Below are 12476 nucleotides of genomic sequence, written 5' to 3' on the forward strand. Positions count from 1 at the left end.
ATCTTTGCTGGGTTCAGTCTTGAATTTCACGCGCAATCTAGTTGTATATGTCACTGCAGTTTATGTCTTATTGAAGAAGATGTTTTTTTTTTTTTTTATTACAGCTTACGCTTCTTCAAACAGTGCTCTGGCATAAGAAGATGCGTGCTTAATACCTTGTTAAAGTTTCACTTAAAAAATCTATAATGATGATATCAATACACAAAGCGGCATTAAAATATTTCCTAAAATCGTAATCTGGTTTTGAGAAATTTCATTTCACATGTGAATAATTTCCGCAAAATATTCAGTATACAAAGCATGATTATGACAAAATTTAAAACTTGTATTTTGGAAACTATTGAATATATCCTGCGCGGTCTGCTCAAGCAAAAGTCCTGCATGGGATACGATGCGATCTTTTTGACGTGTTAACAATTAAACTAACTATGGAACTTCTTAAAATCTTGATATAGCGAAGCTGAAGGCCAAGCCTGTTCTTTAAATTTTTTTTAATAGGCCCTGTGGTGTGGTTCACAATATAGAATGTTAAAGCAAACCATTTGATTGCACGTTGAGTTGTTTTTTCGGAAATGTAGTACGGCCACAAAATGTCCTTTATCTCATTTCTAATGCATCCAATACAGGCTCAGTCTGTTTATTTGAAAATGTTGAAAAGGTTAACATGATTCTGGTTACATTATCAAGCGTGAGGACGTCATTATATAATTATGCAATGCGCGAGAGCTAGCTCAACGACCTTTCAAATGCACTTTTCTGGAATTTGATATCTCCAACCTCAATGGCGAATAAGGTGGGGCTCACCATTAATACTGACGGCCTCAATTTCGATATATAATATTGCATTTTTGAAGTGAGAAGTAGAAACGTTAACTTGTTAATTTCAGCTAAATAACTGTCTAATTATCAAATTCTGTTACGTACGTTATATTAACCTTTCTGCGCTAACCGCTTGCACCGACAGCACAGTCGTATCTCTCGAAGTTTTTTAAATTCTAGTTTGTAAATGATGAGAAACGCCCCTGGTATTTGCTCGCGAAGCAACATTGACTGCATGCAGAAATAATAAATTCATGACTCTTATCTTCTATATGAGAGCATGTTGGGGAATGAAGACACACAAGAGTACTAGCAAGCCTACGTGAGCACGGTGTAAAAAGAAAAGAAAACGAAAAACAGAAAAGAAGGAAACGATTGGGCGGCGCTGCCAGGATGCGCGTGTTCAAAGAACGATACGCGAGAGCGGCATTGAGCGTATCGGACGTCCTGTAAGGTGAGGCTATCGCAGTGGTTGAATATAACACTCTTTGTACTTTTCTTTCCCTCAGTTCGCTTTATTTTTGGCGGAAGAAAGTGATAGCTGGCAGGAAGAAGGGAACGGATGGGCACGGACTCAAGTGCCCAAGTCGCGTGCTCTGCCTGTACCATTTTGTTGTCTCTTTTCTTCCGGCCTTGGCTTCCCCCGGATATATTTTGAAACGGCTTCCATTTCCGCTGCCTGACAATTGAAACCGTAGTTTTAACGTCTACCTTTCGCTTTTCGGCTGATAATGGCAGTATTTAAATTATAAGCGGAGCGAAATTTGTGAGCTGCTTACTTCGATAGACATTTCAGAATCTCCTGGAGCCTTTTCTAGCTCACGAAAGTGAAAAATTAAACAGAAAAACGATCCTTGCCGCGAAATTTGAAATTTTCTTCGGGGCCCGTTGCTGTGCTGCGCTCTTATCAGCGGTGGCTGTTGTGCGCACCGCAAAATCTTTCATTTCCGAATAGCGTACCTTTCCACATGTCGTGTGCCAGAAATAGGAGCGGAATTACGGGTAGAAGTGTTATGCGCAACCTTTTGTTCACAATGTTCGTACACTTTCGCACCCTAACGCCAAGTTGATGTGCCGCACAATGAGCTGCAGTGTGGCTGCAGACACGCGTCAGGGTATGTTTTAATTATGAGCACCTGCAACAAACGTGCGCTATATAAGCAGCTAGCCTGCTTTGCTCGGTACACCTTTCAAGTGTTTATTATGGCGTGGTGGAAAAATCGGATTGTGTCTTTATTATTTACATCAAAAGCATATTGGGTTTTCTCATATGATCAGGCCCTAAAGGACTTGAATACCCAAACATGTGACTATTTTCTTTAGGGAGTTAATATCATTAAAATATAATATGAATTCCGCAATTGCTTAGGACTTGATCCTTTAATAGTAACGGACATTTTTTCTCAAATTTAATAGCCAGATACGCAGCAAGCTAATTCAGAAGGGGCAGTGTAGGTGCACTCTGTTCCTAAACTCTCATTATCAGCTCCGGGGGCTGGTTGCATTGACGGGTTGCAGCAACCACTCCCTCCCAAGAAATTGCAAACCCAAATCCCTCCCCGGCACCTGAGCTCGCTGTCATTTTGCCGCCTTACCATAAAAGCTTACGCGGAGGGGAATTCGCTACAATACTAGTTAACTTATATTACGGGTGATAATAACAAAAACAGCTTTGCTGAAACTGTACAATTATACAGAATACAAACAGTTCCCGCTGCGATGGCTTTGTGGTTATGGTGCTTGACTTTGAACTCAAGAACGCGGGATCAAATCCCGGCCGCCGCAACCGCTTTCCGATGGAGGCCAAAAAAAAAAAAAAAAAAAAGCCAGACGCCCTTGTGCTGTGGAATGTCGGCGCATGTTAAAGAACTCAAAGTGTCCATTTTCTCCACTACGGTGCCTCTCAGCCTGAGTCATTTCGGGACGTTAAAGCCTATAAACTTAAAAAAAGGAAGAGGTACCATATGCTTCTTGTGCCAATCAGCTTCCACAAAATACTTTTTGCTGTGATTTTGTTATCTTTAAATTCTGTATACTGCATTACGATATATTGGCTGTGAGAAAAACAAATCCGAGGCATATATCTATCTGACTTCTGCGCGGGCCCCTGAACTCGTGTCGGTCAAGAACCGATGAAGCTAGCAGCATGCGCTGTTCGGGTGGTGGGAAGTCCCACAGTCAGGCACCAGAGGTCAAAACAAGTGACGGAGACCGAGTGCGGCGTTCACATAAGAAAAGTTGCTGATCACTGCTGATCAATGCAAGACCCGAGTGCAGCCACTACCACGTATGAGTTGATGTAGAAAGTGGAACGCACTTTTTTGACATGCATTCCATGCTTACGGAGAGAAATTTATAGACGCAGAGATCGGTCCACTCAGCATTTATATCTATTTTTTTTATGTTATCGGTAAATGTTTTGATGGGGCTGGTATTACACGAAATGAAAATAAGCAGGCATCAAGTGCTAATCTCAGTTTATTTCATTCACATCCTTGCCGCAGTACACACTTGAGGATCTACGTTCTGCCCTCAAGAAACTGACTCGATCCTTCTAGAATGTAGTCGTGTTAGCTATTGTATTGCGAATAGAAGAGAAATGCATCTGAAAACGCCCGATGCTGTGCGTGCAATATGGTTCTTCTGAGTCCAGAAAAGCATTGAGGCGTAATTTTCTCCTCAGCTGCTTTATTTCGCTTCTAAATTTGCTTACGTATCAACAAAGACTGAACATCACTTTTATTATTTATGTTTTGTTAATATGACCACGCAGTTCTTATCTTGTTGAATCTTCCTTGCTCGTAGAAGGGTACACAGAAAAATTTAGTACATAATTTGTGAAACTTACAATAATAATACTTTACCAGCTAGAAGGGTATGCAATCAATCATCAAAAACAACAACAAAACAAAAATTCTGGAAGGATCGATTAGGTTCATGCGGCTTATACGTCTGAGTGTTACTTTTCTACGCCATGCTGCATGATTTTATAATTGCCTTTGGAAAGATATGGCAGGTATATTAATGCTTGTTACTGAGTTTTATATTGTGTAGTGACAATATCCTTTTAGATGATTGCACCATAAGCGATGTGCAGTAGCTCTAGATGTTTCTTTCAGGCGAAGGTTTCGAGCTCAGTGGGATCATAATAGCCTTGTGGCTAGAGAGGTGGATACCCTCCTGCCGTCCGCCAGGGGCATACTTGTGTTATTCCAAGGCTGCAGGTTTGAAACGGTAGGTCTAAGTGTCTAGGTGGGTTGGATTTGACAGCTCCTTCCGCCTCTAATATTTCATCTGATCTCATGACGTCACACCACCTGGCGAACAAGCGTATTTCTGGCTACTTCCATGAACTAAAGGATAAATAACGCCGGTGTTTTAGTGCACCTCCGGCTGGTCAGTGCTCGGCCGCGTCACCAGTCAACTACCACCTCCCAGAGGCACTTTCGTGATTTTGCGAGGCTGCGAGGCTCGTTAGCGATTTTCCTCTCTTCACGAGAACACGGATAGCTTATTTTAAATGGTGAAGGAATTGTCGGAAACGGAATCGAACCCTCCGGACCAGCACAGCATGTTAGTGCGGATGAGTTAAGCGGATCTTTACATCTATATTTGATGGTATCTCACGCAATGCGGTACTTTACAAATCTATTGGCCGCAAGATCGAGCACAGCCGCCACCTTGTGGGGCAGCGGTGAACCTTACTCAGTGAGGATTCGCGCTGGCGCCGTATGCTAGCTAGCGGTGTTTTGCGTGCGCGGGTACGGCCTGGTGTCGGCTGCTTGTGTCGAAGTTCCGGGGAGCTATCATTTAACTGCCTGTCTCTTACGAAACAAATACGAGCAGGCTATCATCCCTCGCTACAATGAAGACAATAATTTTATCGTGTATGTCATGATGGATACTGACATCCTCCGCCGGTCTTCTTTGTTGAGGTTCTTTGCCGCACGGCGTCTCAAACACAGTGATGATGTCGCTAGGCTCTGTTGCAAAAACAGAGCCTAGCGAGTTTAGTTGCAAAAAATTACAAGGGTTCAACGCTGCTGAACCAAATATTGAGCGAAAGCATTAGCTGCGGGTGACCGAGCGTTCTTCTTCTTCCTCAGCCCATATGTCCCCGCTTTAACCAACCCGTATGAATGGCCTATAGGGGTAACGTGAATGCCAGGGTCCTAGCAGGCTCATTCTGACATAACCGTCCCATGTGAAACGAGATACCCAAGTTGGCAGCTCCAGCCAGCCCACATATAAAGCCCTGCTTTAACCAAGCCGTATGAACGTGCCCAGCTCTCACCTTAGTGTCACGTGGGGTGTGACGTCACAGCATCACGTGGGTGAGCCCCGCTCCGCCGACCGCTTGAGTTGGTAGCCCAGCTCTCACCCTAGTGCCACGTGGGGTGTGACGTCACAGCGTCACGTGGGTGCGGCCGCGCCAAGCTGAAGGCTCGAAACCTAAAGTAGTATTGTTTTCTAAATACAACAGAGACTAGTTGCAAAAACAGAGTTCAGGAACATACTCTATTATGCACGCAACACTTAACAATAGCTTTCCTGCGCGGCGAGAATTCCTGTAGAGTATAGAAGTAATTTCATTTCGAGAGAATTTTTGGCAGGAGCGCAGGCGTTGTCTAGCCGGAGTTGATGTGCGGTCACGGTCTGTGGCAAACAGACTGTTCTACATTATATCAAACTAATCCTTCAGTTATTGACAATACAGCGAACCGGGTTGTGTCACTTTTGTTAAGCCTGGTTAGAAAAAAAAAAACGATAGCACCTGCTGGGGCTTAGGCGATGCTAGCACAGCAACTAGCATTTGTCCCGGATTTCGTCGTGCCCTGCGGTGCACCTGCCGTGGAAGACCGGCTCAGCGGCTTCGCCTTGCAAAAATAGAATACGACGAGGGAATGAGTATTGCGTTGCTGAGTATTGCGCGTGCATATTGCGTTGTTCGCAAAAAATAAACATCGAATTGAAATTTTGTTGCAAGTGCAGCGCCGTGTCGCCGTAGTGTTTTACGACGCGAAACACACTCACTGGAAGTGTCGACACTTAATTTGCCGGTATGACGCACGGTTTTAGGCACACGCACGCTGGTGAAAAGGTGACGAAAAATAAGTCTGTCATTCGGCATGTGTGAATCACAAAGATATCAGGCCCGTGAGAGCAGTACAACACAAAACAGGTGTAAACGACGTCACCAAATCCATAAGAAGGGAGATTACGTGCCATGTTTTTCTATAATTCCTGTTTCTGTCCCACACCATATGCATATTTTGCGGTTCTCTCTCCAACATTACATAGCTTTAAGCAGAAAACCACTCATCCATTGCAGAGGACACGTTTTCTTTGCCAGAAAGCCCGCCGTAAACTTGGAAATAAACCAGCGTCGCGTACGTTTCTCCGAACGCAGCTGTCTACCGATCCACGCTATGAGAGCGATGATGACGCCACCTCTAGGTAGATCAGGCGGCGAATTGATAATGAGTGCGTGCGAGACAATAGAGGCACAAATTAGAGAATTATAAATTAGGCGAATAGCAAAGTACATGTACACGAACGGAACTCTCTACGGGAAGCCACACACGAGAGCCATTAACCCTGTCGAGTCATGACCCTAAATGCGGAGCTTTCGTGTTCCTCTAGTTGTTTTGCCACGATACGAAAGTGTAACATGCAAAACAATGTGTTAAACATTTAGCTATTGTTAAATTTTTCTAGTTAACGTCAATTAAGGCATAAAGAAAAAACATTTTCTCCTCACTCCTCTGAACCACAATACGAACACATGTGGTGAGGAATGGCAGAAAAACGATTCGGAGAAGGCGAAGAGCGAGTGAGGAACGCGAAACATTAAATATCTCTTGGCTGCAGAGAGGAGGGATGCAAAACCTTACGAGCACTCGGGTTTGCGTGTATATTATAATACAAAAATATAATCCGATGGCGTTCACTGGAAGCATGTGCTGACCTTTCAGACGTACACAATATCAGCTTTCCAGTAGATTCGTTACTTATGTCAGTGCTTTGACACCTTGCCAACGTTAGTGGATGAATTTTTGGTTTTCTCTGCAAAATCGTTTTTACCAGCGAATACTTAATAAAATTCTGTAAAGAGAGTAGCGTTACGAATTTACACAAATGGTTCCAATGACTTAGGATGCAAGCTAACTACTTAGACAGTCGGTGGATAAAATCTTAGTGGTACCAGCCTCATACGGCGTTTAAAATATGGTTAGCGTGTTCGTGATACAAGAGGTCGCTTAGATCTTGGTGAAGTCATATCACATATTATTTTGACGAATTGCTGCTCATACGCTGAAAGCTTGAACTCTTTAAACATTTAAAAAGGCTTGGCGAATTCTGTAATCTACCGAACTACTGAGATGTACACTGATACACAGAGAGGTCTGTGTAAATCAGAGATGGGATATTGAGATGAGCCAAATAATGTATTTATTAGCTCTTTCGAAGGCTTTTTGTAATATTGAGCAAGGTATTCTGAAAGTTTTAACACTCGCTTTCGGGATACGATGATAGCCTCTCGTAAGAGTTACGCGTAAAAAAAAAAAAGAATAATATTTAAATTACGCCAGCTATAAAATGGTAGTACATAACAATACTTCCAGTTATGCTACCTCTTCTCTGCCCTGTTTATTCGCATTGGCACGAGGGCGTCGCCCTTGTGAGCACTTGTTGTTCCACCTGTCTGTTGTTGACAGCCTCGTTCAATAGGTTATTTAAACTCCTTGTGTGAAATTTCGACATGATGTCATTTTGTTTTCTTCTCAATGCTATGTATTTTATTGTTTACGTACGTGCAGTGCCATGTGCATAGCTGCAATGTTGCTTCGTATTGTAAAAAAGAAAAAAAAATATCGCAACTCTTGTCATTAGATACGCTGAGAGTATGAATAAATAAGTAAAATTTCAGGTTTTAGTGTTAGTAATGACAGCCTATAAGGCATGGACACCCCGAGTATAAAATCAGTGCACGCTTTTACAAACGCAATTCTGAAACTTGTTCGTGAAATCAGCAGCCATAAATGGTTTTTAATAATGTTTGTGGTCCGAAAAATTGGGTTCACCGATGAACGACATGGGACTGCACGTCTTTATTTCAGGCCACCAGCAGCTGAACAAGTGGGAATTTTCGAACATGCGGTTAGAAGGCTAGTAGCAGGGGCAGATGTGCGAAGAATGGCGCCGCAGTAAATGAAAAGCATGAGAAGAGCATTTATTTCAGTGCTTTGCATACCCGATATTATCATACTTGCCAAAGATAGAAAGAGCACTGAACAAGGAATGAGGGGGAGCTTCAGTTTGCACGCCGAGCCAACGTTTCGACAAGGGGACTTGTATTCACCTGACCTAAAAAATGAAGGACCAAAAAATCATCCCTCAATGCAACAACAGCTTCTCAGATCTCAATGCAAGTTGGAAATGATAACGCAGAGATATTGGACAGACGTGAGAATTATTGTTTACCTACATATGTGACCAATAAAGAGAAACGCCAGATTATTTGAGAAAAAAGATCACTTGTAGTAGAAAATGTGTATAAGCTATGAAAGCTTGAATACAAATCTGTGAGCCGGCATAGAAAGAAACAGGATATGATGCTAAAAAAGGAACTACACACACGCAGCCTTATCAATGTTGAACGGTGTGCGTGTGAGAATGTGATTGCAAAACAATGTTCCGCTTAGATTTTACATGACTGATCGATATTACTTATGAAGCCATTAGAAAACGCCAGAAGGAATTTGTGATATACAATGTCAAATTTGTAGGCAATATTGTCATGAATCATCTATCTATTTGACCCTGTTTCTCATCATTTGAAGGCGTTAGAAATTCATCCTTTTTAAGGTTAATGAACCAAAATTCCCAGCTTTTTCTTCCGGCAAAGTCAGCCTGTTATTTTGATTCCACTTTGACGTCTATTGTATGAGATGAAAACGGGGTGAAGACTGTTCTTCTTAATTTATTTTATTTTTATCTCGGCGCTTTCCCATGACAGATGAAATTGTAGGATCTGAAAACAATAATCTCGAATTATTGCTCGGAAAAAATAAAATGAGCTTCTTTTTTAAAGCCGAGGTTAAGAAGCAAAGAAGGCTAAATATGTCCTCATGTTCCTCTACCAAAGGGCCGGCGGCTTCAAGGCAAGTCGCAGTGGTAAGCTCAGTATTAACTTTTTACTGTATTTTTTTTCCCTTAAATCATGCTGTAGAATCTCATCGGGCGGCGTTTTTATATTTTGCTGCCCCCTAACGTTCTAAAGCCGCGACTTCGTTCTGAATAGCATAATGTCCTAATGTGAAGAGCCCCAGCTTCGCGTGCATACAAACAATAGCCGCGCGTAAAAACGCGGCAGGCACTCAAAGGCCGGTTCTTTCGCCTAATGTTACCCTTCAAGAGAAGTGGGAAACACCGTGAGTAAGCGTAGATCACGTCAGCATGGCAATATTTATGGCCTTTGTGCAACGAAACGAAAGAAAAGGAAAGGATTGTACAATATAAACAGTAAACATCGGAACGTAGTAGGGTGTTGCAAGGTGAAATGTTTAGAATAGCGCGCAATTCCGTTCGCTTTGGCCACCTCTAGTGCATGTTTTCTTTTTTTTTTTTTTCAGCTCATTTCCTTGAAAAGAGCAATCGGAAACCGGCTACGCTGCATATTGAGAGCATCGAGCAAGAGGACAGCAAAGAAGAAGCAAGAAGAATTTTTTTGTTCAATCTACCCAGAAGTGTTTTTTGCCCTCCAGGTATCACCACCGCGGTGACGCCAGCTCGCTGGTTTCTGAACCGCCGCGCCAGCCGGCTTCCTACATGAAACCAAAGTGGCACGTTTTCAAGGTCGGATCTCCTGCACGTCTTGAGACAAGGCTTTCCGTCGCCTCTTGCTTCCTCCCCTTCTCTCTCTCTCTCTCTCTGCCTTGGTCTTTTTCTTTTTGCTGCAGTCTAACGCGCGTGGCGGTGTTTGCTCCTTGTTTTCTCCCTTTAGTCGATCGCTATTTCAGTTTTTCCTTTTAATGTTGCGCAATACCTACTTGACTCTTTATGCGCAAAACGTTCAGCTCTACTTGGCCTTAGAAATTTCGAAGGTCGATACCAATGGGAGCGCTAGTGAGATGTCGCTGCATGGAAACCCACTCGCACCATTTTTGCTCCCTCTCCTGTGCACGAGCGTTGCGAATGGGTGACATCCCACAGACAGCGCTGGCAATTTCTGGCGTGTCGGGACGCCCCGCTTTTCAAGTTTTGTTTCGTGGTCCGTGAAAGGGGAGGCGGGGTTATTGCTCCTGTCAGCGGACGCTGGTGTATCTTTCTGCCAGATCGGACGCGAGGGTGTGGAAAAATCCTACCCTTTCTCTCCTGCTTCCACCCTCGCGTACACATCCTGTCTTCATCTGTCCAGTGTTATAAAAAGAGCAACAGGTGGGATCAGAATGTCATCTAGCACGAGACTTCTAGTCGTAAGGAGCTAGCTCATTTGCCGCTGACCCAACTCCAGCCGAAAATCATGAAGACAATCGTAAGTCACTTCGTTTTAAATACCTTGTTTTGTTCGTTTTGTCTATTGGCTTCTTTCATATTTAATTAGCCTTCTATACAAAGTAAAACATGTCAGAGAGCGAGACGTGTTGCAGAAGCTCAATTTAATATAACATTCTCGTAAGTAGATTATTGTTATTCAAACGTCGTACATCGCTACTCTAATGCACTAAAGAAGATCATGAATGGGCACTGTAGCTTTCTTATTGTAATATAAATGAATTTTCGCTGTTGTTCAGATGAGAAAATTATTTATTTAAGTAACTGTAATTATTACGCTTCACAAGAATGAGAGCTTGCTGCAACGATACAAATCTCAAATAATTTGATGTTTGTATCGATGCAAGACATTTTCTTGGGTCAAAGATTGTATGCTGACTAGTGAAACTGTTTAAGAGAGAAAAATCTGCCTGATTTTGATACTAACCCACTTATTACATCTTCCAATTCGTGAGCAAAATTAAGTTCCCACACACTTTACAATAACGCGATGAAGCCCCGCAGGGATGCGTAAATATACCTGCTTTGGTTATCTTGTGCCAAGACAGTAAACCACGCTAATTTGCCCTGTCGTCATATTCCCTTTGTGGCGAAAAAAAAAAAAGAAAAAAAAAAGAGCTGTTTCGCATAAACTGACGCGCTCGGAAATTTTGACCTGTTACCAAGAGGTGGTAATTTTTATGTGAAATAAATGAATGACGAGAGAGAGTGACCAGACAATAAAACGGTTCACATCATGCGAATGCGAGCGATTCGAGAAAGCACTTGTAGACAGCATTTTTAGGGCTGGCTAAAAGCAAGGAAAAAGTTCCAATGCCTGGCATGATGCTGACCTCTCTTTTAAAAAATGCGAAGCATGAAAAATGTTGAACTAATGCTGGCATTACTGTGCTTTTTCATCTTGCCTTTGGTGCAGCCCGAACAAACAGGATAGGAAGCATGCTTTATGATATGGTTCAGAGGATATAAGCAGGTGTGCAAAAGGCACAAAGAGGAAGAGAAGAGGTGCAATAGCGACTCTGACGTTACGCTAATTATACGTCGCTTCCGAATTGGAAACGATGTAAGACGACTTGCTCCATAGGCATTGCAGGGCGAGATATATTACTCTACTGAGTATTATGCATACGGACATGCGAAGGGCAACGACCTTTCATGCATACGTGTCACTTGAGAGCGTACTGAGTTCGTCAGTAATTTCCCCACTCAAGCGACTACCAAATTTTGTAGCTCTTTCAATGGAACCTCCAAAACAGATGATGCAGTCATGCTTTAGTGCAAACAATAATGGTCATAAAACATGACTCTCTCTCTCTCTCTCTTTTTTTATCGACCCTCAATTATAAACATGTGTTATCGCACATGCGCAGTTCGCTTTCGCTGCCACGCTGGCTCTTCTGGGCCTGGCTGTCGCCGCTCCTGCTGAGGAAGAGAAGAAGGAAGACGTCGAGGGCCGCATCGGCTTTGGCGCCGGCGGTTTCGGCAGCGGCTTCAACCGAGGCGGTAGCTTTGGTGTCGGCAGCCAAGGCACCCAGTATGGACAGGGAGGCTTCGGCTACAACCAAGGCGGATCCAACAGGCGCCAGTACGGCAACGCCGCCACCTACGGAGACCGCGAGTCTTTCGGTCTCAGCGGAAGCTCCGGTCACAACCGCCAGTTCGGACAGGGCAGCAGTGGCAACCGCTACAACAACAACGCCTATGGTGCCGGTGGAAACCGCTTCGCTTCCGGTGGCGGATACTTGGGCTGAACAGAAAATCTTGCTTGGATCACCAAAGGTTAGCAATTTGGCCGCTGACTCTTTTTGACAATTGATCCTTAACAAGAGCTGATGGCCTCTACTCTGACCTATAGCTTTTCAGTAGGCGTGGCAGAATTAATTAACTACATGTATCTGTAGTTCGTTGTCGGCTGCACCACAAATATGCTCTTTCTGACATGGACTTTTTATTAGTTCTCCGTGATTGAGCCATGGGCACTCACAGGCAATCATCTAATACGGTTTGATGTCAAAAGCATGGGCTTAACAGGCGATGTTCAAATTTGGAGCAAATATTAAGGCCAGACAATAAAACCTGTGCCTCAGTTATTCGGAGCC

General features: G+C 43.3%; 1 protein-coding gene and 1 long non-coding RNA gene across 2 annotated transcripts in view; one reads left to right on the plus strand and one right to left on the minus strand.

Annotated features, from left to right (window-relative positions):
* Positions 1–5119: 5119 nt before the first annotated feature.
* Positions 5120–12476, minus strand: part of LOC146201538 (uncharacterized) — an 88764-nt gene continuing 81407 nt past the window's right edge. The window contains exon 3 of the long non-coding RNA XR_014703557.1: positions 5120–5271. This is a non-coding gene — a long non-coding RNA (uncharacterized LOC146201538). The remainder of the gene's footprint in view (positions 5272–12476) is intronic.
* On the plus strand, positions 10199–12156 carry LOC146201539 (uncharacterized). The gene is made up of 2 exons (XM_084587625.1): positions 10199–10357; positions 11748–12156. The coding sequence occupies exons 1-2, from the start codon at positions 10346–10348 to the stop codon at positions 12126–12128; spliced, it is 393 nt and encodes a 130-aa protein (XP_084443751.1). The 5' UTR covers positions 10199–10345; the 3' UTR covers positions 12129–12156.

The sequence above is a fragment of the Amblyomma maculatum genome, chromosome 1 (assembly GCF_055883805.1).
Source record: "Amblyomma maculatum isolate TAMU_Amacu chromosome 1, ASM5588380v1, whole genome shotgun sequence".
NCBI classification, from domain to species: domain Eukaryota; kingdom Metazoa; phylum Arthropoda; class Arachnida; order Ixodida; family Ixodidae; genus Amblyomma; species Amblyomma maculatum.